General features: G+C 37.2%; 1 protein-coding gene across 2 annotated transcripts in view; it reads left to right on the forward strand.

The window, feature by feature from the left end:
- NAA15 (N-alpha-acetyltransferase 15, NatA auxiliary subunit) overlaps window positions 1-25,838 on the forward strand; it is a 79,781-nt gene that overhangs the window by 34,897 nt on the left and 19,046 nt on the right. For both annotated transcript variants that reach the window (XM_060106237.1, XM_060106230.1), the window contains exons 5-14: window positions 2,781-2,915; window positions 4,149-4,302; window positions 7,707-7,826; window positions 9,393-9,488; window positions 9,646-9,752; window positions 11,754-11,826; window positions 14,487-14,656; window positions 16,326-16,478; window positions 17,028-17,156; window positions 18,262-18,475. In XM_060106237.1, the coding sequence (XP_059962220.1) occupies window positions 2,781-2,915; window positions 4,149-4,302; window positions 7,707-7,826; window positions 9,393-9,488; window positions 9,646-9,752; window positions 11,754-11,826; window positions 14,487-14,656; window positions 16,326-16,478; window positions 17,028-17,156; window positions 18,262-18,475 (1,351 nt within the window). The remainder of the gene's footprint in view (window positions 1-2,780; window positions 2,916-4,148; window positions 4,303-7,706; window positions 7,827-9,392; window positions 9,489-9,645; window positions 9,753-11,753; window positions 11,827-14,486; window positions 14,657-16,325; window positions 16,479-17,027; window positions 17,157-18,261; window positions 18,476-25,838) is intronic.

The following is a 25,838-nucleotide window of genomic DNA, read 5'->3' on the forward strand; positions in this document are numbered from 1 at the left end:
CAGGGAGTCTGATTCCTCCAGCTCTGGTTTTTCCTTCAAGACTGCTTTGGCTATTCGGGGTCTTTTGTGTCTCCATATAAACTTTAAAATTTTTTGTTCTAGTTCCATAAAAAATGCCACTGGTAATTTGATAGGGATTGCATTGAATCTGTAGATTGCTTTGGGTAGTATAGTCATTTTCACAATATTGATTCTTCCAATCCAAGAATATGTTATATCTCTCCGTCTGTTGGTATCATCTTTAATTTCTTTCATCAGTGTCTTATAGTTTTCTGCATACAGGTCTTTTGTCTCCCTAGGTAGGTTTAATCCTAGGTATTTTATTCTTTTTGTTGCAATGGTAAATGTGAGTGTTTACTTAATTTCTCTTTCAGATTTATCATCATTAGTGTATAGGAATGCAAGAGATTTCTGTGCATTAATTTTGTATCCTGCAACTTTTCCAAATTCATTGATTAGCTCTAGTAGTTTTCTGGTGGCATCTTTAGGATTCTCTATGTATAGTATCATGTCATCTCCGAGCAGTGGCAGTTTTACTTCTTCTTTTCCAATTTTTATTCCTTTTATTTCTTTTTCTTCTCTTATTGCCGTGGCTAGGACTTCCAAAACTGTGTTGAATAAGAGTGGTGAGAGTGGACATCCTTATCTTGTTGCTGATCTTAGAGGAAATGCTTTCAGTTTTTCACCATTGAGAATGATGTTTGCTGTGGGTTTGTCATATATGGCCTTTATTATGTTTAGGTAGGTTCCCTCTATGCCCACTTTCTGCAGAGTTTTTATCATAAATGGGTGTTGAATCTTGTCAGAAGCTTTTTCTGCATCTATTGAGATGATCATATGGTTTTTATTGTTCAATTTCTTAATATGGTGTATCGCATTGATTGATTCGCATATATTGAAGAATCCTTGCATCCCTGGGATAAATCCCACTTGATCGTGGTGTATGATCCTTTTAATGTGTTGTTGGATTCTGTTTGCTAGTATTTTGTTGAGGATTTTTGCATCTGTATTCATCAGTGATATCGGTCTGTAATTCTCTTTTTTTTTTTAGTATCTTTGTCTAGTTTTGGTATCAGGGTGATGGTTGCCTCATAGAATGAGATTGGGAGTGTTCCTTCCTCTGCAATTTTTTGGAAGAGTTTGAGCAGGATGGGTGTTAGCTCTTCTCTAAATGTTTGATAGAATTCACCTGTGAAGCCATCTGGTCCTGGACTTTTGTTTGTTGGAAGATTTTTTTTTTTTTTGCTGTACGCGGGCCTCTCACTGTTGTGGCCTCTCCCGTTGTGGAGCACAGGCTCCGGACGCGCAGGCTCAGTGGCCATGGCTCACAGGCCCAGCCACTCCGCGGCATGTGAGATCTTCCCGGACCAGGGCATGAACCCATGTCCCTTGCATCGGCAGGCGGAGTCTCAACTGCTGCGCCACCAGGGAGGACCTGTCAGAAGATTTTTAATCACAGTTTCAATTTCATTACTTGCGATTGGTCTGTTCATATTTTCTATTTCTTCTGGGTTCAGTCTTGGAAGGATATACCTTTCTAAGAATTTGTCCATTTCTTCCAGGTTGTCCATTTTGTTGGCATAGAGTTGCTTGTAGTAGTCTCTTAGGATGCTTTGTATTTCTGCGGTGTCTGTTGTAACATCTCCTTTTCATTTCTAATTTTATTGATTTGAGTCCTGTCCCTCTTTTTCTTTTTTTTTTTTTTGCGGTATGCGGGGCTCTCACTGTTGTGGCCTCTCCCTTTGCGGAGCACAGGCTCCGGACACACAGGCTCAGCGACCATGGCTCACAGGCCTAGCTGCTCCGCGGCATGTGGGATCTTCCCAGACCGGGGCACGAACCCGTGTCCCCTGCATCGGCAGGTGGACTCTCAACCACTGCGCCACCAGGGAAGCCCCCTCTTTTTCTTGATGAGTCTGGCTAATGGTTTATCAATTTTGTTTATCTTCTCAAAGAACCAGCTTTTAGTTTTATTGATCTTTGCTGTTGTTTTCTTTGTTTCTATTTCATTTATTTCTGCTCTGATCTTTATCATTTCTTTCCTTTTGTTAACTTTGGGTTTTGTTTGTTCTTCTTTCTCTAGTCCCTTTAGGTGTAAGGTTAGATTGTTTATTTGAGATTTTCCTTGTTTCTTGAGGTAGGCTTGTATTGCTATAAACTTCCCTCTTAGAACTGCTTTTGCTGCATCCCATAGGTTTTGGGGTTTTTTTTTAACATCTTTATTGAAGTGTAATTGCTTTACAGTGGTGTGTTAGCTTCTGCTGTATGACAAAGTGAATCAGCTATACATATACATATATCCCCATATCTCCTCCCTCTTGAGTCTCCCTCCCACCCTCCCTATCCCACCCTTCTAGGTGGTCACAAAGCACCGAGCTGATCTCCCTGTGCTATGCAGCTGCTTCCCACTAGCTATCTATTTTACATTTGGTAGTGTATGTATGTCCATGCCACTCTCTCACTTCGTCCCAGCTTACCCTTCCGCCTCCCCATGTCCTCTTTTCTTAGAGTAAGTAGATCAGTAAGTAATAAAGGGTACCAGGTCTTAACCTTTTAAAAAATTACAAGATTATCTTGGAAGCTTCATTGTGCTTCTTAAGAAATACATTTTTGCTTCTGTAAAGCTACACAATATGGATGTTTGAAACTATTTTCTGTTATGATTTCTATCCTTGTGTTACAGGTTGCTCTGTGTTATGGGGTAAATGAACATGATCTTTTTAAGAAGCGTTTACTTTCATTGTAAAACTAAGAAGAAGTGTTTTTTTCCCCTCTTAAAGGAAACGAGATATCAATTACTTCAGCTTCGACCTGCACAGAGAGCATCGTGGATTGGTTATGCTATTGCTTACCATTTATTAGAAGATTATGAAATGGCAGCAAAGATTTTAGAGGAATTTAGGAAAACACAACAGGTAACAACCAGAAGTCATACCTAGTAAACTAGGTCTTATTCTTAATATAAGTAAAAGAAAGAAGCGTATATAGCCTTACTAACTTTTCTTTTGAAATAGTTTCAAACTTACAGAAAAGTTGCAAGAAGAGTACAAAGAACTCCATATAGAAGTTCACTCACATTAACTAATTGTTAATATTTGATACATTTACTTACAGTCTCTATATTTACTTAGCTATTTAATTTTTTTCCTGAAACATTTGAGAGTAATTGTAGATACCATGCTCTTTTACTCCTAAGTGCTTCAGTGTGGTATTTCCTAAGAATAAATTTATAGTTGTCAAATGTATAGATACTGCTGTATAGATTATTAAAAAATTAGGAAATTTAACATTGATAGACTGTTATTATCTAATCCACAATGCATATTCAAAATTTACTAATCGATCTGTTTATATCCTTTCTAGGACTTTTTTTTTCCATTTCAGGATCCAGTTTAGAATCATAACTTACTTTTAGTTGTCATTTCTCTTCAACCTCTTTTAATCTGGAAGTTTCTAAGGCTTTCTTTGTATTTCATGACATTGGTAGTTTTGAAGAGTCATGGCAGTGCTTTCGTAGAGCATTCATCAATTTAGATTTATTTGATGTTTCCTCATTATTAGATATTATGCATTTTTGGCAGGAAACTACAGAAGTGATTTCAAGCCCTTCTTAGTTCACCACATTGAGTCACGTGGTGTCTGTTCCATTTGATTACTTGGTTAAGGTGGTGTCTGCCAGGTTTCTTCACTATAAACTTGTTATTTTTTTTCTCTTTGTATTTAATAAACAATTTGAGACTTTATGAATAGTCTGTTCCTCATCAAACTTTCACCACTAGTTTTAGCATTCATTGATTATGATTCTTGCCTGAATCAACTGTTCCTATGATAGTTTCAAAATGGTGATTTTTCTGTCTTATTCCTTCTAGATTTATTTGACATTCTATTCTTAAGTAAGAGCTTTCCTTTCTCTCCTATTTATTTATTATATGTAAGGACTTAATGGATTATTTTATTCAGTGGGTTATAAGTTAATATTGACATTATTTACTTAGTTGCTCCCTAGAAAGATATTTAGAAATTTTAAAAAATGAATTTTGTTCATCATATATTATCCTTTGACTTCTTATATGTATTTGAGTGTGTGAACAATTTTCTAATATGAAAACAAAATTCTTACTGTTAATATTCCTTATATCCATATATAGACATCCCCTGATAAAGTGGATTATGAATATAGTGAACTCCTTTTATATCAGAATCAAGTTCTTCGGGAAGCAGGTCTCTATAGAGAAGCTCTGGAACATCTTTGTACCTATGAAAAGCAGATTTGTGATAAACTTGCTGTAGAAGAAACCAAAGGTAATTTTTTTAAAGAGTGTAATTTATTCTGGTATTTAATTATGACAAAAAGCAAAACTGAAAAATCTAGTTGCTACTGATAGTTGCATATAACACAACTTCTTGATTTGATGTCAAAATCTATTTCTTACTCATGCACTTTGAATAATTTGTAATGTGGGAAAATACACATTCAAACAATGGATATTGTTATAGGAAAAAAATTGTGAACAATAAATCATTGAATGAAGTGACTCAGTACAATATTTTCTCTTTAAGTATCTTTGATCTGAAAATACTGTAGAGTTTGATTAAGACACTGGAGGCAATTGCTCAATTTTATAAGACAGAGGATTTTCTTAGAAACTGCTTATTGGCAAAACTGAATGTGTACAACACATTTCTTTATTGTCAGTGATATATATTGATAAATCAGTCTTTACTAAAGTGCTTATGGGACATTCCTAGGGTTCTTTATGGTTTATCTGAATATCTCTCTGAACATAGAACATGAATTGAAACCAGAGATTCAGGTTTATATGTGTGGATTAGGGTAGGAGGATGGGTAGATCCTTAAATAAAGATCTCCAGTTCTGCCGTTTATTAGAGGGTTGAGAAGAAGGAGTCTTTGTAGTTTTAAAAGTTGAGGAACTGATTATGGAAAGTGAAAGAAAAATAACAAGTAATTGAGAATATGAGTACTTCCTAAGAATTGCCATCTGAAATTGAAATATTCCTTTATCTTTGTGAGACCAGGCGACTGAAGTTTGTTGGTTTCAGATTTCTTTGGCTTCCCTTGAAGTTGAACACTAGAAAGTGTGGTATCTGTGTGCAGAGTGGGTGTAGCCACCATTTGTTTGATGAACTTCTCAGCAGAGGATAATGCTGCTGGCAAGAAAAGAATGGAAATCTAAGGCGCCTGGAGCTCATTTGTGAGCTGTAGACCCAAGACAGCCCTCTCGCACTTGAGTTGATCATCCCTTAGCAGTCTGTTAGTTATAAAGGAGGAGGCTTCTGCCTTATTGGAAAGATCACGAGGTTGAAAAAACTAGTTTGAGTTCCTTCATTGGCTACTAACTAGCTAAATGATGAGGGGCAAGACTTGAGCCTCAGTTTCTTTACGGAAATATGTGACATTGTTCAAAATACTCTTAAGTACATTGTTTTGTTTTATTATTTTTATAACTTTATTAGGGAGGAAGAATGACAGCTCAAGCTGAGGACTCAGAATTGACCCATGGATTTAGCAATTTGGAAGTTACTGATGACCTTAACAAAAAAACGTTCTGAACATTTGGAAGGAGGGTAGTAAAAGCCCAAACAGATCAAGTAGATTTAAATGAGATTTAAGTAGAGGAATTGAAGATAGCATGCATAAATGATGCATACAAATAGTTTTGCTGTATAGGAAACACCTATAGGGTAGTGGTGGATGGAATGTGTTATAGGATCAAAAGAAGATTTTTACAGCATTTGCTTATGCTCACTGGATAATGAGACAGAATATGCAGTACAGTAGAGGGTATGTGATCTAGTGGATAAGTTGAAAGGTTGGGCTTAGATAGCAAAATGAATAGTTCATCCACAGTAATGAGAGATGGTAGAGTGTATGGGCAAGTAGGTGTGTCAATGTAGTGGCTATTTGGGGGTTCTCTTCTAGTTGCTTCCATTTTCTCAGTGAAATAAGAAACAGAGCCATCAGTTCGTTCCACAAAATATGTTTTGATATCTCCAGTGAATCAGGTATTGGGGACAGGGTATATAAAGAGAATAGAAGGGAACTAAGAGTAGAATCATCAGTCGTTGGATATTCCAGTAATAAAAGGCATTGATGTTAGTGGTGGGTAGTCAGGATAATTTAGGAATTTCCTGGCGTGGGTGAGTGGGCATAGTTAGGCAGAAAGTTTCATTGTTAATTCTTATACCATCAGTTCCTTCTACAAGGGAGAGGTGGGTAGAGATTAAGGGAAGGAAATGTGGATGGATGTAGCGTAGGGGAGAAAAGTTGCAGAATATTATTTATGTTTTTAGTGAAGTAGGCTTTTGGTTAGTGTAGAGCTGACCGTTAACTTTGGTGCTGTTGACATTTTGGGACCAAGGTGTTGGAGGTGGAAGTCTTCTGTATGTTGCGTAATGTTTAGCAGCATTGGTAGCTTCTACCTGTCAGATACCGTAGCACCTGCTTCCCTTACCGTGACGCCAAAAATGTCTCCAGATATTGCTAGATGTCTCATGGATGGCAAAAATGCACCTGGCTGAGAACCACTGAGGGTGTAAACATTAAAAATATGGGCTCATTTAGCCAAATTGCTTGGGTTCAAATCCTGACTCTTAACAGTTAACTATCTGAAAGACCCTTGACAAGTTTACTTATGTTCTCTGCTTTAAAATGACACCAATAATAGTAACCTATCTCATAGAGCTTTGAGAATTGAATTAAGTAATGCAAGTGAAACATTTAAAAGTCACTTTCACTCTCAGTAAGTGTTCATTTTTATTATCTGTTAATAGAAAGGGTGCAAGGGTGAAGTCCTGGTTTGAAAATAATACCTTTAGTGAATGGGAGCCCATTAAGGTAGGGAAAAGGATTCCTGAGCAGTGCTTGAGGCTTGTGTGAGTTTGGAGCTCATATATTTCTAGCGAAACCAGTGCCTCAGTCCATTCATCTGCTGACTTCTTTTATGCGAAGGTGTACAGCAAGCAAGCAGTTGGGATGACCCAGGCCTTAAAATTGGTAAATGAGAGAGCCTAGGTTTCGAGATTAGTTTTCATATTTGGGGCTGCTAATGTCATTCAGGGATGAGATTGGTCACGCAACCCAGAGAAGACAGCAGTGAGCCTACAGGTTGCTGAAAGGCGTGAAGAAAAGGGAACGGTTTTCCTCTAGGGTTGGAGGGTTGGATTAGTGAGACAAGAAGAAGAAAGTCAAGATAGTTAAGCTTAAAGCAAGATGCATATTTGGTAGTTGGAAGAGAGAAAAAACAGTAGTAGGAAGAGAGACAATGTGCCCATGCTTATGGGCTGCTAGAGCACAGTCGTTTCCTAGTTGATTAGGGCATCATAAGGTTAGGGTATTGGATTGGGGCATTAATCTGGATTTTGAAATTGTCCATACGTTGTCAGGAATACTTGAGTAGTAGATGATGGCTTGGTGACTGTGTTCAGTGACCTTGAGAGAGTAGCCTGGAGTTAGAAAAATACCTGAATAAATTGAGGATGTGAAGAGGATGACATTTCTACACATGAACTTTCAGAAAGGAGGGACAATAAAGTAACATGGTAAATAGTCTTGTTGAAAGGAATTGAGAACTCAGGAGGATACCAAATCTACCCACTTCCCAATATTGAAGAGGTTTTAAGAGAAAGTTTGAGGAAAACTTAAAGTTACAATCAGAAGATACTTAATTTAATTTGTTTTTTATCAGGGGAACTTCTCTTGCAATTATGTCGTTTGGAAGATGCAGCTGATGTTTACAGAGGATTACAAGAGAGAAATCCTGAAAACTGGGCCTATTACAAAGGCTTGGAAAAGGCACTCAAGCCAGGTAGCACTGGTTAAAACTTACTAAGTTTTAATTGCTTCTTTTGTTAATATATATTGTGTTAACTCAGTGAAAATCGTAACTAGAAGAACTGGTTAAGAATTGGTTCAGGGACTTCCTTGCTGGTCCAGTGGGTAAGACTCTGCGTTCCCAATGCAGGGGGCCCAGGTTCAATCCCTTTTCGGGGAACTAGATCCTACATGGATGCCACAGCTAAGAAGTCTGCATGCCACAACTAAACATGCCTCAACGAAGATCCCGTGTGCCTCAACTAAGACCTGGCACAGCCTAAATAAAGAAATAAATATTTTAAAAAGAGAAAGGTTAACAGGAGAAAAACTAGTTAAAAAAAAGAATTGGTTCAAAATCTGAATATAGAAGTACATTTGTGAACTTCCGTTTAATATGGTAGACTAAGCGTTTTCTGAAACCTCTCTCCTACTACAAGTTCAAAGAAAGTTGTGAAAAGAATTTTAGAAACAAGTTTGAAAAATTTACAAATGCACAGCAGCATCAGAAACATGAAAGGGAAATGTAGAAATGGATATGTCTCCCCAAAGGAAAGACTTCTGTGATAACCTGTGGCTATAGCAGAGTGGCCTGGCAGGGGCAAGTGAATGTTGCCAAGCTGAAAGGGAAGCACTGTTTCCTATGTGGGAGGAAGGACTCAAATAAACTTGGTCCAGAGACACTCTTCTCCCCAACCATTCTCTCCCATGAATAGGACCTACTTGTGAGGACAAACCTAGAAATGTGTCATCTACAAAAAGGCAGAATCTTTAGCCAGGATGATCTAATTTGAAGCGAAGTTTCCCACAAGACTGATAGTGAACTATTCCTGGTACATTGATAAATGTGAGAGAAACCTGGTACAAAGAATGTCATCCTCTGTAGTAACACCAGCATTGGAAAGGTAATCATCAGTGCCAGCCATAGGGAGAGTAGAGATCATAGAGAAGCCTAAGATGAAGAGAGGCAATGAAATATGCATAGTTAAGAGAAAGTGCCTGTTAGGAATCTGGGAAATGAAAAACCTACTTCTTGATGTGACATGAAAATCTTAATAGATTAAATATAAGGGGCCACAGCTGAGGAAAATTAGTGAAGTGAAAGATTGAACAAGGAAAGTTCTTACCTGAGAGTAAAAGAAAATATAAAAGAAATATGGAGAAATGGAAGATAGAGGATAAATCCAGAAGCTCCAAGATAAATCAAAGGAGAGGAGTTAGAGGAGAGGCTGAAGAGAATACTGGAGAAGCCATAGGTGGAAACATAATAACTGAGCCTTTCTTGGAACTACAGTAGAGCAGGCAGATTTTGAAAGGCCACCTAAAGCAGAGCAGGATAAGGAAAACTGTATTTTATATGATTATAGGTTAAAATATGAAAATATTAGAAGTATTCTAAAATGATTGTTGATATATTTAGGTGGTTAGATTATGAATAATTTTTCCCATGTTCAAATTTTCTGTTTAATATGGTAATTTTTATATATTTTCAGAAATTTGTAATTTTCTAGAAAAATATGTTCTAATTACATATGAAAAAATATTTTTTTGGGGTTTGCAGCTAATATGTTAGAACGACTAAAAATGTATGAGGAGGCCTGGACTAAGTATCCCAGGGGATTGGTGCCAAGAAGACTGCCATTAAACTTTTTATCTGGTAAGTGAGAATAATTGTGAAGGAATGAAAATGGTGTTGTGATATACAGTATCTTTCCTTGGTTTTAAATATATGAGTATGCATGTTAAGATTTTAATGTATGCATTTTTAGAGTTGTCTGGGTACATGTAAGTCAACAGGATTTTTTTCTTCCAAGGTGAGAAGTTTAAAGAATGTTTGGATAAGTTCCTAAGGATGAACTTCAGCAAGGGTTGTCCACCAGTCTTCAATACTTTGAGGTCGCTATACAAAGATAAAGAAAAGGTAAAGCAAAATACAATGGTTCGGTTTGGTTTTGTGTTTTGACTATCATTTCTTTGCTCAGTATTTGGAATAATTGGTTCTTGGCTACCTGTGCACATAATATACACAGTGTGAATCTGCTAAGAGTCTTCCTAGCTTGCAGTTTAAATGCTTCTGTGCCTCTTATTTCCTTTTCATCCTCTGCTCTCTTTAGTTGAATAAATTACTGCTTATTTGTTCTGTCTTTTGTTTCTGATGTGTACTTTTTAGTGAGTCGGTACAGGGATGAAAAGTTGGTAAGGTATTGATTTCTTCAATATTTTCTCTAATTCCCGCTCATGGGGAAAGCCAGAAGTGATTTTTTTTTTTTTTTGAACTAAGTTGAAGCTTAGTAATCTTTCTCCTTTTTATTTGGTAGAAAAAAATTCTGTCAGAAGAGTTTGTTTGCTGTCCCAGTAAGTCAGCTTACTCTTTCAGCTACATATTACAATATTCAAAACGCTGGTTAAAGGGTGTTTTAATCTTTTTTTCTTTGGCCGCACTGCATGGCATGGGATATCTTGGTTCCCCAACCAGGGATCGAACCCGTGCCCCCTGCAGTGGAAACGTGGATTCTTAACCACTGGACCACCAGGGAAGTCCCAAGGGTGTTTTAATCTTAATTTAGATTATTTTGTTTATAAGTACAGTGGCATCAGACATGTTGGCTGGGTTTAAAAAAAAACACCTTAAAGGTGGGACAGATTAAATGTGCCAAACATTTAAACCTAAAGCATATAAAGGGCACTTATTCTGCGAGTCTTTTGTTGAAAGGTCCAAGATATGGGCTTTATTGATGACTGTGTCACCTTTTTTCCCCCTTGATTAAATCACATTGATAGAATATGGTATTTTACTTCTAGTTTTGGTACAGTGAGAACGTGATGCTTGTGAAGCAATCTTGATTGTAGAATCAAGATTGTTATGAGTTTTCCCTTTTTGGTTGTCTTTTTAAACCTAAATTGGTAAAAAATGTCTAATTTATCTGTGAGTCTTTCCATGGTATTTGACTTAATAGAAGCAGTTCTTTCTTTTTGTTCTAATTTCTTAAGTTTACATAATATTGAATTAAATTCTGCAATGATGATAATGAATGCAACTAATTCAAACAGGTTTGGGAAAACAAACCCCTTAGTAAGCATGTAGCTCACCTTGTGGAAGAAGAACATGGGTGCACCAGAATAACCTAGCTGTGGCCATTCAGTCCTCACAGTTTTCTGAGGTGATGGAGAGAGCTGGTGTTAACCTGTCGAATCAGTTAAGTTGAGGTCATTTAAGAGAGCTTCTGTAGTAACAAATTCATTATAGATGGATTAAGCAAAGAAGGGAATTAATAAACTAAAAGTATTCACAGATCTCTTACGAAGCCAGGAGTAAGTAGTACAGTCATGACTCAGGAGAGACCAGAACTGGGACAGCCACTCACTCTCCTGGATCTCAGAAACCCACCCACGGAGCCATGCTTCTCTTTTACTGATGCTTTCCCCATGGTGATGAAATTGAGAGTGGATGCTGTCATATGCTTGTGGAATTTCTCTTTTTGCACAGTATTTAATTCTTGATTCCTGAAGTGCAGATGTTAACTGTGAGTGTTATTTATGTGAATTGAGGTAAAAATGAACCAAGATAAAAAAATCATCCCTAACATTACCTCTTTCTGTCCAGCCTTTTCCTGATTTCTAATTCAGCTTGATGCTTTATTTTATAGCAGGGAAAGGAGTTGCCAGTAAGTTTTTTGGAAAGTTTTGCCTTAAAACACACCTTCATGAATGTATGGTTTTAAATTTTTATCCATAGGTTAAGAGATTTATAAAAAGGTGTGTGTGTGTGTGTGTATGAGAAGGGAGAGAGAGAGAGATAGGTGGAGGGGGGAATCGGAATGTTTATTTAGCCCTCTAGTAGTAAATAACACATTTTGCACAAGCATAGTAACTATATATTTATTTTTTTTTATTAAAGTGTGCTTGTGTGTTTGTACTCTAGGTGGCAATCATAGAAGAATTAGTAGTAGGTTATGAAACATCTTTAAAAAGCTGCCGGTTATTTAACCCCAGTGGTAAGTGCTCAAGTTTTATGTTTTAAAAAAATCTTGAAAATCTTAATATGTTGCGAAATTCTTGATCAGAAGGTCAGTATTGTTCATTATTTAGTCAGTAAGCATAGTATATTTAAACTTTTTTTCCCTTTAAGATGAAGGTGCATTAATGTACACATTGTGTGAAATGTACATTGGTAAGAAGATAATAACAGTAGCTTATTGAAGAAAATTTTATGTAAAATTTAAAACACCTGCAAAACTAGATGTAATAGTATGATGACACTCCATTTACCCGCCACTCAACTTCAGTAGTTTTTACCTCATGGCCAAACTTATTTCATCGGTATTCTTACCTACTTCCCTTACTCCCGTGTTATTCTAAAACAGATCCCAAACATCACATCATTTCATCCATGAATATTTCAGTATTCTAAAGATTATAACCATAATAGCATCACCATACTTGAACATTAATACTTTCTTAATATCAAAGAAAAAAGTCCATGCTTACATTTCCAGGTATCTTGGAAATAGCATTTTTTTCTCTTTGTTTTTGAAGTTTGTTTGAATGAAGATCCAGGTGAAATCTATACTTTGAGTTTGTTTGATATGTCTCTTAACCCTTTTTTATAAATCTGTAGGTTTTCCCTCTATCTTCTCTTCTTCCTGCAATTTATTTATTAAAGAAGTTAGTTTTTTTTCCTTGAGTTTTTCTGTAGTATAGATTTTGCTGAATATACCCATATGGTGTTGCTTAACATGTTATTTCTCTGTCCTCTGGATTTGTTATAAATTGGTAGTTGGATGCAGAGCTGTGCTGTCTAGTATGGTAGCCATTAGCCAAATGGGGCTATTAAAATTTTTTTAATTAAATAAAAAATTTAATTAGTTGCACTAGCCACATTTCAAGTGCTGCTCAATAGCTAGTGCAAATCTAATGCCTACCCTATTAGACAGGGCAGATCCAGAACATTTCCATCATTACAGAAACTTCTAATGGAAAGGTCTGACTGCAGGTTTGATGAGATTTGATTTGATTTTTTTTTTTCCTTTTTGTTTTAAAGACAAAGGGATGAGCAAGATTATTTCAAGATGGTGGTGTGTTCTTTGATCAGGAGGCATGAAGTATTTGTTTCATATGTTAAGAACTGTTAAGAATTACAAGCTAGTGATATTCTGCTATTCATTTTTTATTATCTTAAAAAGAGATACTATCTGTCATCTGCTTATGCAGTATTTCAGTTTGTATAGAAAAAGCAAGATAAATGCTGCTTTTTCTCCCCTGCCTAGCCTACTTTTTTGTTCTTTACCAGTTTTCAAAATAATGAATTGGTTTAGTAGCATTCTTCAAAGATGGCCAATACATGTTTTAAAGGTATTATTATGAATTCATGACTTTAAACATATTTGCAGTTTCAGATGGTTCAAACCTTCACATACTAGGATAGTAGTTGATAGCTTCCTTGCAGTTGGGTATGACAAAATATTCTAGCTCATCTTGTATACTGCCCACAGCAGACATGTAATCAGTTGTTTTTCCCAAGGAGCCCTGTTTCCTACAGTGGGAAAGCCCAGTATGGGACCTGGGGTGCTTATTGCTATTGAGTTGATCACTGTTTCTAGGTCTCAGATGAATTTAAATAGTACTTTTTAGAAGGCGTTACCATGGTTTCATTGGTTAATCATCATGATGTTCCTTTGATTATCAGCATTTTCCTACATATTTTACAAATGTGGAAGAGGTTCAATGACATGCCCAAGAATATGCAGCACTTTAGTTGCAGATCTATCAGAACGGGAGTTGGTGAGTTCCACTCCTATTGTTTGTCCACTGAGCCATCCTACTTCTACTAGGATAAAAATAAGCACTCTGTTGCTTTCTTTGAAAGCAAATAACAGTTCTTAGATTTTAGAAATTTGTCTTAAAAAATCATTTTTTAATGTGTGGGTTGTATATTTAACTTACACACTTTCTTGTGAGTATATAAAAAATAAAATTATGAACTAAAATACAGAATAAGTATTTTTACTCATCTCATTTTTTGGGTATAATTTTTATTTAACCTAAATTATTCATTGTTGCATATTCAGAATAATATTAAAATATATTAAGAATCTTATAATCACCAAAATTCAAAATAACCACATCACAAGTATATTTATGTATAGTTTGGTACATTAGCTAGAAACCCAATTAAGCAGTCATGCCTTTCTTTTTTCTTTTTCTGTTTTTACCGTCACATTAATGGAAATTTTCTCTTTATTTATTTTTTTTAACCCTCATACATAACATCCTGATCAGTATACTCATAGTTCTAGTACAACTTGTCGTGTCCTCTCCCCACTTCCCCTCCCCTTCCCCTCCCTCCCCTCAGTTTTCTTTTTAGGTAATTTCTTATAGCTTTGATCTCATTCATCTGCCATGTTAACTATATGAAGTTATTACTATGCGAGGCATTGTGCTAGGAGCTATAATGATAGAGAGCAGAAACTGTGGTCCCTTCCAAAGATTTTATAGGGTTAGAGCTAGTTGCATAACTAGATGCATAAATCACATGGTTTGAGCTGCTTCCCTTGTTAATAAAGATAGAGCCACTTTGCGGTGGCTAGTCTGTTACTAATATCTCTAATGACTAAGCTTGCTTTCTTTCCTCCCCCGCCCCCCCCACTTTTCAAAGACGATGGGAAGGAAGAACCGCCGACCACGTTACTTTGGGTCCAGTACTACTTGGCACAGCACTATGACAGGACTGGGCAGCCGTCTGTTGCTCTGGGGTACATAAATACCGCTATTGAAAGTACACCTACGTTGATAGAACTCTTTCTTGTGAAAGCTAAAATCTATAAGGTAAAAATCTTTTCTCCTCTTTTCTTACGAGGCAGTGAGACACAAATTAAGAAAACACATGCTATAGAGTCTGAATGCGGTAAGAGAAATGGCGTATTTGATAGCTCGCAAAACATGGAGCAACAAGTATAGTACACTTCTCAGTCTGATTACTTTGAGACTTTGTCATAGTCATGCTCATTTGCTCACCCATCTATATCTGTTTATGTACAAACACAAGTATACATATATACATATGGTCATTCATATATATGGTTGTTCATACACATATCTGGTTATTTTCTTGGTTTTAAGTAGCAAGGCTATAGATCATAAAAAATAATTACATTTGCTGTGAAATGTTTGTTTCTATTAACATTTCAGTAAGATCATATATATCAGTATCTGGTAATCTTAAAATGAAACTGAAGATGTCTACTATGAATTCTACATATTACCTCTTTGCCTCTTCAACTCCTGGGTCTTGCTTGAGAAAAATCATCTTAAAATAAAGTTGCCGGGCTTCCCTGGTGGCGCAGTGGTTTAGAGTCCGCCTGCCGATGCAGGGGACACAGGTTCATGCCCTGGTCCGGGAAGATCCCACATGCCGCGGAGCGGCTGGGCCCGTGAGCCATGGCCACTGAGCCTGCGTGTCCGGAGCCTGTGCTACGCAACGGGAGAGGCCACAACAGTGAGAGGCCCGCATACCACACACACAAAAAAACAAAAGTTGCCGCTTTACTATCTTAATACAAATACAATTTAGTAATAAAAGCTCTTGGGGAAGAGATTGTAAACCAATAATTCATTTACCAAAAAATTATGAAATTAAGTAATTTTAAAAAATTAATTTATTTATTTTTGGCTGCGTTGGGTCTTCGTTGCTGTGCTGTATTTGCGGCAAGTGGGGGCTACTCTTCGTTGCAGTGCACAGGCTTCTCATTGTGGTGGCTTAGGCGCACAGGCTCAGTAGTTGTGGCTCGCGGGCTCTAGAGCGCAGGCTTTGTAGTTGTGGTGCACGGGCTTAGTTGCTCCGCGGCATGTGGGATCTTCCCAGACCAGGGCTTGAACCCGTGTCCCCTGCATTGGCAGGTGGATTCTTAACCACTGCATCACCAGGAAGTCCCCCAAGTAATGTTTTAAAAGCACTTTTTTAGAGCCAAGTAAGGCTCATTAGTTTTGTGATCTTGCCAAATGGACTAGTTAGACGAAGTAGAATGAGGATCATTGTGGAATGTCCACCAGTGGTCCTAATTGTAATGTTTCCATGGTTCTTTTGGAGTAGAATTTAACCATCCTTTTGCCTTTTATGACCTTTACATTAAATTATGTTGTTCTGGCTTAAAGATTTTGATTATTATTTATTCTCTGATTCAATGATTATTTTTGAGTATTCACTATGTGCCAGGCACTGTTGTAGTGTGTGCTCAATGAGGTTATAACAGTAGACAAAATTTTTAAAACAAATCTTTACTATCAGAGAGCTTATATTCTATATTGCCAGAAAGGTATTAGAACTTATATTTCTGTAGAATGTATGCATCTGCATTGATTAGGGTTGTAAGAGACAGAGATTACTGTTTCTTTCATTTGTGTTTTAGTTATTTATGAACAGGAAACTAATTACTTGCATAGTAAAATTAGCATACTCTGACTGGTTTATTTTGCTTTTGTACCCTGTTTTTATTAGCATGCTGGGAATATTAAAGAAGCTGCGAGGTGGATGGATGAGGCCCAGGCCTTGGACACGGCAGACAGATTTATCAACTCCAAGTGTGCAAAATACATGCTAAAAGCCAATCTGATAAAAGAGGCTGAAGAAATGTGCTCAAAGTTTACAAGGGTTTGTACAGCTAGTTTTCTTGCTTGTAAATAAATAGTTCATACTTGTATACCTTGTTTGTTTTTCAAAGTTTATGTCTGATATTTTTAATATCAAGACAGGATTTTAATTAAATTGCCTTAGAAAAAACTGAAATCAATATTAGTATAAAACATCATTTTTTAAATATGGTTGTACAGTGGGTTTTTAAACTGATTTATATTGATGTATGTTCAGTTGAGATTTTTAAGGGCGAAGAGAACTAATACTTATTGAACATATGCGGTGTGTTACTGTTCTGTTTCTTATGTTACTTTCCATCCCCAATTATGTAGACCTTTTGATTAATCATTTACAAGGGTATATGAGTATTTTTTTTAGTGATTAGAAATACAATTCTAATTTCTTTCACGTATTAACTATTCCCTCTTACCCCGAGAATGGTTTAAAAAATTAGAAAATTATTTTGAAAGAATTCAAATCAATTGACCATCTTTCCTTCTTAAATCCTATGGTGGAATAATGTATTTGATAAGAAATTGTCTTTGAGTATGTGTGCTTTTCATATAGGAAGGAACATCAGCGGTTGAGAATTTAAATGAAATGCAATGCATGTGGTTCCAGACAGAATGTGCCCAGGCTTATAAGGCAATGAATAAATTTGGTGAAGCACTTAAGAAATGTCATGAGATTGAGAGAGTAAGTACCACATACATAAAAGTTTCTCATTTCATTTTGTTACACATTGAAAGTTTTGAGGAAATCCTATAGTTTTTTCTTTTCTCTCACCTTATAATGTATAGTAAGTGATTTCTAAAAACCAGTGTTCATATTTTTCAAGTTTTATAATGGAAATAATATAGACTATATTAAGCAGACTTCCCCATTGTCTACTCTTCCTGCCAGAATTCATGTAAGAAACTTAAGGGAAAGTTTGTATCTTGGCTGCGTTTTCACTGATTTCTGAATGTTTCTGCTTCATTAATACATAACGAAGCTCATTAAGCTATCCCAGAAACCTGTTTGTTGTGGGGTTGATTGGTGGTGCCTTATGCCCTGATAAATATTATTTATAAGCTTTGAAGCCTTTTCACAATCCTTCTGTAACCTATGTAATTCCTCATGTTCTGATAAATCTATCCTTTTCTAAGTCCTTTTCACTTCTGAGTCATTTCTATCACTAGTAGTTGGCTTTCATTTTTTATGATTTTCATATATAAAAATATATAATTTCATGCTTGTTCTGTTATTAAGTCAAGAACCCCAGAGCTTAGTTGAAATGTGTTAGCTTCTGGTTGCTTGACTTACTCACTGATTGATTTCTCTCCCACATACCAGCATTTCATTGCATAGGATTCAGATTTGTATTCTCAGAAAAATTACCAAATACTGCAGTATTAAAATCCTTTGCAAATTGTTCTAAATATAAAGACTGAATGTTTAACATGTAAATCTACTGTACTATTATGTATGCTAATAAATTCTGTTGGATTTGTCCTGATAGCTTTATTTAAGTATGATTAAGGAAGGAATAAATATATATATTTTAAAGCATTGTGTTTCCTTTTATTCAACAAGTAATTCAGTGCCTAATGTATGCCATTATACTATGCTAGGTGATGGCCAATTATATTTGCTTATTTGATATGCAAAGTATTTAAATTGAATTATTGTCATTTTTAATATTTTTAAATTTTACTGATTTTTTTTCATGCCTAGGAAACAAGTAATTCCAAGGCTTTCATTTTTGTAGTTTCTTTGCTATTGCTATACTTCACTGTAATAAAAAAGATAATTTTGTTAGCATTTTATAGAAATCACTGATGACCAGTTTGACTTTCATACATACTGTATGAGGAAGATTACCCTTAGATCATATGTGGACTTATTAAAACTAGAAGATGTACTTCGACAGCATCCATTTTACTTCAAGGCAGCAAGAATTGCTATAGAGATCTATTTGAAGCTTCACGACAACCCCCTTACAGATGAGAATAAAGAACATGAAGCTGATACAGGTATAATAATCAAAGAGTTCTTATTGTTTCTGTGGTGTGTATGTGTGTACTTATGTTTTTGTGTAACGTAGATTTTTCCTGAGATTTTTTTGCTGTGTTGGGTCTTTGTTGCTGCACGCAGGCTTTCTCTAGTTACGGCGAGTAGGGGATACTCTTCCTTGAGGTGCGCGGGCTTCTCATTGCAGTGGCTTCTCTTATTGCAGAGCACAGGCTCTAGGCTCGTGGGCTTCATAGTTGTGGCTTGCGGGCTCTAGAGCGCAGGCTCAGTAGTTGTGGTGCACATGTGGGATCTTAGTTGCTCCGTGGCATGTGGGATCTTCCCGGACCAGGGCTCGAACCCGTGTCCCCTGCATTGGCAGGCGGATTCTTAACCACTTAGCCACCAGGGAAGTCCCTTTCCTGAGCTTTTTATTAAGCACCTTGTGGGACGATGTTATACATGCTTTAGAAAATGGTAATGACCATTTTGTGAATTTTTCTAAGCAACAAAAGAAAAATACCGTTTACTTTAGTCTTTCAAAAGTTAAGCAAGAATTTAATTTGTAACTGATCATTAGCTTTTAAGGAGTTGAGTTTCATGAACTTTACATTTAATATCTGGTTTACCCTTTACCCAATACTATAAATTGTTAAGTACAATACTATACTAATTTTATAGTAGTGTTGGAACTCCACATTAGTGTTGGCCGTTAGTATATCGAGTTATTTCTCCTTTTAGTAATAATTTATAATGAACCTACTAAAAAGTAAATATTGCTTGAACATTAAAACCCAGCTTAGAATTAAGCCAGTAAAATTGCTCAATGATTTACCATTTGACCAGTTTTAACATGCCATTTTTATAGCAAAATGTCAGGATGTGTAGGGAGAAATCTTCCTTAGTTAATTATTTGGGAAAGGATCTCAGCATAAAAGTGACCTAGGAATGTAGAAAGATAAAAATTAATTGTTCATCCAAATATTTTGTGACATTTTCATGGCAAAAATTTTACAGGAGTTGGGACATAAAAACTGTGTCAGATTTTTTTTCTTCAGTCCTGAGTTTATGCCTCTCCTTAGGTTATGGTTGGTTACTTTCTATACTTCCCCCTTCTAAAGACCTTTGGATCTTTCTGTTAATTTGTTATTAAATTATATTTCCTGTTGCCTAAGAACAATTTAGAACTTTCTAAGGTCACATATAGAAACCCTTGTACAGATTTCACTTGAATCTCTATCTGTCGTTGCTTCTTCAACTGGCAAAAAGATGCCAATGAGAATCTGCAGGACAATTTATAATTGAAGCTGAGAGCAGTGATCCTCTGGCTTCTTTTGTTTACCTTCCTTTTTTAAAATAAATAAATAAACTTATTTATTTATTTATGGCTGCGTTGGGTCTTGGTTGCTGCGTGCTGGCTTTCTCTAGTTGCGGTGAGTGGGGGCTACTCTTCCTTGCAGTGCGCAGGCTTCTCATTGTGGTGGCTTCTCTTGTTGTGGAGCACGGGCGCTAGGCACATGAGCTTCAGTAGTTGTGGCATGCGGGCTCAATAGTTGTGGCTTGCAGGCTCCAGAGCGCAGGCTTAGTAGTTGTGGTGCTTGGGCTTAGTTGCTCCGTGGCACGTGGGATCTTATCGGACCAGTGCTCGAACCCGCGGATTCTTAACCACTGCGCCACCAGGGAAGTCCCTGTTTACCTTCCTGTTCACTCTTTTTTTTTTTTTTTTTTCTTTTTGCGGTATGTGGGCCTCTCACTGTTGTGGCCTCTCCCGTTGCGGAGCACAGGCTCCGGATGCGCAGGCCCAGCGGCCATGGCTCACGGGCCCAGCCGCTCCGCGGCATATGGGATCCTCCCAGACCGGGGCACGAACCCGTATCCCCTGCATCGGCAGGCGGACTCTTAACCACTTGCGCCACCAGGGAGGCCCCCTGTTCACTCTTGCTGCCTTCCACCTCTTCTTCAAATTATGCAAATAATGCACAATTAACTCTTAACATACAAAGTTGAAACAACTTAGAAAAATAACTAGCAAATGTGAAAATCCCCTTTCCCTTTTCTCCTACCCACAGGCTGTCTTCTTTCAAAGGGCTATCCCTATGAAATGTTCTATTTCCTTTGTGCACAATTACCATTTTCAGAGCTTTATGTGCAAACATGCTCTACACACACCTTTCAGGGTAGTTCTTGTGGTGGTTTTGTTCGTTTTATTTCTGTAGCCCATAAATGGGATGATATGATTCATAGTGTTCTGAAATGTACACTTTTTCCCCTTCATTTTATAGTATTGTTCCATGTCTGGGCACAGCTAATATCATCATCAGTCATTTTAATGGTTATGTGGGAATCCATGTGGGTCCCCCCCAACCCCTTAGAGTATTACAGTAAATGTCCTGTAGGTCATCATTATGCACATATTTTATTATGGGTTGTTAGAAGTGGAAATTGCTAGGTCAAAGAGTATGAGAAATGTATAAAATTGCTTTCCAGAAAAGGTTTTTATTGCCACCAACAGTGTACTGATATTTTACTTTATTGCTAACACTGAAAATTGTCCATCCTTTTACATTTTTGTTACTTTGAGAAGAACATCTAATTTATAATTCCTAGATTTTTTTTTTTTTTTTTTGCGGTACACGGGCCTCTCACTGTTGTGGCCTCTCCCCGTTGTAGAGCACAGTCTCCGGACGCTCAGGCCCAGCGGCCATGGCTCACGGGCCCAGCCGCTCCGCGGCATGTGGGATCCTCCCAGACTGGGGCACGAACCCGTGTCCCCTGCATCGGCAGGCGGACTCTCAACCACTGCGCCACCAGGGAAGCCCTATAATTCCTAGATTTTTAAGACTGGAACACCTGCATATGTTTTCATGTGGCCTTTAGGTTTCTTTTGTGAATTGCCTGTTCATATCTTTTGCGCATTTTATTTTGAAACTTCTTGGTTCGAAGGAGTTCTGTACATACTCAGGACTGTAATCCTTGTTTATGTGTTGCACATATTTTCTTCCTGTCACTTAGGTCTTACCTTTATTTACAGTGGGTGTCTTTCTTTATGTAAAAGCTTTAATTTTTCTGAAATCAAAGTTTTTTAGTCTTTTATGGTTTCTGGGTCTTGCTTAGAAAGGCTTTTCTCCTTCAAAATGTAAAATATATTTATAAATATCTTCTATGTTTTCTTATATTATTAGCTTTGTTATTTTTACATTTGGCTGTTTAATCATCTGGAGATAATTTTTATATGTGATGTGAGGTGGAGGGTAGTTTTTTTTATCCCCACATAAAAGACTGCTGACTCCCAACTAGTACTTATTGAATAGGTTGTCCATATTCCCCACTCTTCTAAAATGCCACTTTTATCCTGAAGTAAGCTCTGAAAAAATACTTTGGTGGGTTGTGGGCATGGTGTCTTGTTCTCACATATATTAAAACTTAATGTAAAGACACAGTAAAACTATGTTGTATTGACATCAGTACACGGGTTTCTCTTCTTATCCATTTTTCTTTTTTTTTTTTGCGGGACGAGGGCCTCTCACTGCTGTGGCCTCTCCCGCTGTGGAGCACAGGCTCCGGATGCGCAGGCTCAGGGGCCGTGGCTCACAGGCCCAGCCGCTCTGCTGCATGTGGGATCTTCCCGGACCGAGGCACAAACCCGTGTCCCCTGCATCGGCAGGCGGACTCTCAACCACTGCGCCACCAGGGAATACCCCCATTTTTCTCTTCTTAATCAACACTATATCTTTCGATTTTTCTTCGTTTTACATGTTAATTTTTGCTTATGTAAGAACTGTAGAGTTAATTGATCTTCCAGAAAGTTTCTTTTGGAGTTTTAATTTGAATTGCATTTAACATATAGATTACTGTTTAGGGATCAGGAGATCTTAAACAACATTGAGTCTTCGCATACTAGAATGCATGTATCTCCTATTTATTTTTTAATGTAATTGTTGTGTTATAACTTTAGCAAATTTACTCTTAGTATTATCCTTACATGTCCCCCTTTCCCATTACAGTATTCCAAATGAATATTGTTATAGTTTTTGTATGTTGGTATCCTTATTGAACGTTGATATTAGGTTTAGTAGATTTTTCAGTTGATTTAAAAAACTTTTCTATGTAGGCCGTTATATTAATCTGTAAGCAGTTTAAGTATTTTTTTTATTAGTCTCTGCTTTACAACAAAGTGAATCAGTCAAGCAGTTTAAGTATTTATACCTCTTTTTTTCCCCCATGCCTTATTGCATTGGTTAGTGTTGCTGAAATAGTGCTGATTAATAGGAACAATAGTTTGCTTGCTGCCATTTTTTTCTTTAGACACAGTGCTTCTAATGGTTCACCAAAAAGCTTGATATTTATAGCAAAGATCTGGTAGGTACCCTTTATTTGCTTAAGAAGTTATCTTTTGCTTCTCATGTTTTTACCCTTTCAGTAACTTAAGAGTCTTCATATGGCCAGATTTCTTTTTTTTTTTTGCATTCTTATGTGTATGTTAGTTTGGCTGGGTAGAGTAGTCTAGGTTCAGATGGTATTTTCTGTGTATACACATATACATGCATATGTGCACATATACACAAACACAGATTTTTTTTTAAAAGATAATGCAATATTCTAGCATAGTAGAATTTTCCTTTGGCTCCTCCTAAGCTAAAATTTTGAGTCTCTATTAAGTTCACACAAGTACTAGCTAATTTATGTAAACTTGAGACAATGCCTATCCAGATAATTAGCGCTAAATTAAGTGAAACAGGATTTGGACTCTTAATGTCTATATTAATTTCCTATGTGGATTCCTTTCTCTGTCTTGGTATGGCAATTATTGTGAACTGACTTGAGTCCTCTTAAGGCAGTGAGAGGTATTACAGAATAGGGTCACAAAGTAGCCTGTGGGCCAAATCCATACTGCAGTTTGTTTTGGTACATGAAGTTTTATTGGGACCTAGCCAAGCCCATTCATTTACATACTATCTGTTGCTCTTTTTGTGCTATGACAGCTGAGTTTAGTTGCAACAGAGACCTGTGGCTTGCAAAGCGAAAAATATTTAGTATCTCGCCTGTTGAAGAAAAAGTTTGCTGACCCCTGGTGTAGCATAGTGGAAAGAGAGAGCTTAGACTGGAGGCAAAGTGAAGTGGATTTACATCCTTGCTCTGCCTTTTACTATCACTCTGAGCCATTATTTTTCTTCTGAAAGCTCAGTTTTCTGATACATAAAATAATATTATGAGGTTGTCGAGATTGTTAAATAAAATAATGTGTGTATTGTGTCTAGTCTTGCAGTAAGGATGCAAGTGGTAGCAATTATTTCACAAATCATTAAAAGGCCAGAATTTATGTGGCCACTCACACAGTCTTATGTTTCTAGGATGTAATTTTTAGTTCTTGTTTGAAATTTTCTTTTCTAGTAGTAAGGAATTCTTTACCGGGAAAAAGAGAAACAGGTATATATTTGTTTTTATCTATTGCTGCATAATAAATTACCCCCAAATTTACCATCTTGAACCAACCATTTCCATAGGTCAGGAATTCAGAAGCATCTAGGTGGTTCGGGCTCAGGGTCTCTTAGGAAGTTGTAGTTAAGATATTGGCTAGAGCTGTAGTCATCTGAAGGCTTGGCTGGGGCTGGAGGATCCATTTCCCAGATGGCTTACTCGCATGGCTCTTGGCAGGAGGCCTTAATTCCTTAGTCTCTCCAGAGGGTGTCTTGAGTTCCTCAAGACATGGTAGCTGGCCACGCTAGAGAGCAAGGAGGAAGCCATAACACCTTTAATGTTCTCTTCTCTTAACATAACACACTGCCACTTCCTTTACATTTTAATTGGTCAAGTGGGTCACCAGGTACAACCTATACTTGAGTGGGAAGGAGAAATCAAAGAATTTGTGGACATATTTTTAACTGCCATGTTTTGCATTCTGGACACAAATTATTTACATTCTTAATGCAAAATATACTTGCCCCTCTCAAGGCCTCCATAAGTCTCATCCCATTACAGCATTAGCTCAAAGTCCAGATTGTTATCTTGTGAATGAGGTGCAGATGTTGATGAGGTTTTCTGAATGTGGTTCTTTAGTGTAGCTCTTCAAGTAGAGTTCTTGATAGGAAATCCTGTGAACCAGTATAAAGTGGTGAGAGAGAGGCTAGGCACCCACTGTAGACACAAAGGGGTGGTGAGGGGGGAACAGGAGGCACATTGGAGTTACTGGTTCATGTCAATTCTCAAGTCCAGTTGGGTCCAGGTTAGCAGTTCTTTGATGAGGACTCGAGACCTAGGAATAATTCTTTATGGATCTTGGCTCTGCCCTCTGGGTTCTTGGTTCTACCTTCTGAATCCTTCTTTTTTCTTGAAAGTTAGCATTTGTCTGCAGCTAAGTAGTTTCTTAATCCGCTTCCAAAATTTGGTGGTGGGGTGTCTGAAGACCTCTTTTCATTTTATACTGTGTTCCTTTCAGTCCAAGTTTCCATGTTTCTACTGTTATAATTCTCTTTTAAACTTCATGGATCTTTTGTGAATCTCATTGAAATCCACATGCACAAGTATCTTTGTCTACTTAGAGATTTTGCTGAGAGGACAAAACTTCTAAGTTTCTTAGAAGGTCTGTTGTGTGATTCAGAGGATCTGTGGATCACACCCTTAAAATTTTTAAGAGAACCTTTGTTTGACTAGTAACTGAGGCACCATTTTTCTGAATTCTGAGTCTTAACAAAAGATTTTAAAGCCAAATTCTCTGCTCTCCCTTTTGACATGTTTTCCTGGCAGTGCCCTGCGTTTGATCTTTGCTCAGCAGCCATTTCTGGAGAGGTTGAGAATTTTCAAAACGCTCAAGTCCCTGCTCCTTCCTTTAGTTTCTTTCTCTTGCATTTTTGCTAGAAGCGGCAAGAAGAATCAGGTGCCATCTTCAAACCTCTTCTCTCCCCCACCCCCATGTTTTGGGGCCTAGAAATCCACCTAACGGGATCATCCAGCTCACTTGATGCATTTTATAAGTGTTGCTAAGCTATCTGCCTCTATGTGATTATAAGTGTTCCTCACTTCACTTTAGCCCTCACTTGCAGCCTCTTCAAAATCTAGATATCTATTAATAGTCTAAGGCTCTTAAGCTTACATTAATTCTCTTTTCCAAGTCTTCTCACCTTTGGCCACTCTCTGGTCCCAGAGCCACTCCCCACATTTTAGGGTTTTATTGCAGCAGCATCGCACTTCCAGGGACCAAAATATGTTGGTTGTCTATCGCTACATAACAAATTGCTTAGCAGGTTTAAACAACAAACATTTATTTCCCAGAGGTACTGGGGGCCAGGAATTCAAAAGTCACTTAGCTGTATGATTGGAAAGACTTAGGGTCTCTCAGGAGGTTGAAGTCAAGATGTCAGCCAAGGCACCTGAAGGATTGGAGAATCT

The sequence above is a fragment of the Mesoplodon densirostris genome, chromosome 1 (genome assembly GCF_025265405.1).
Source record: "Mesoplodon densirostris isolate mMesDen1 chromosome 1, mMesDen1 primary haplotype, whole genome shotgun sequence".
In the NCBI taxonomy this organism is placed as follows: Eukaryota; Metazoa; Chordata; class Mammalia; order Artiodactyla; family Ziphiidae; genus Mesoplodon; species Mesoplodon densirostris.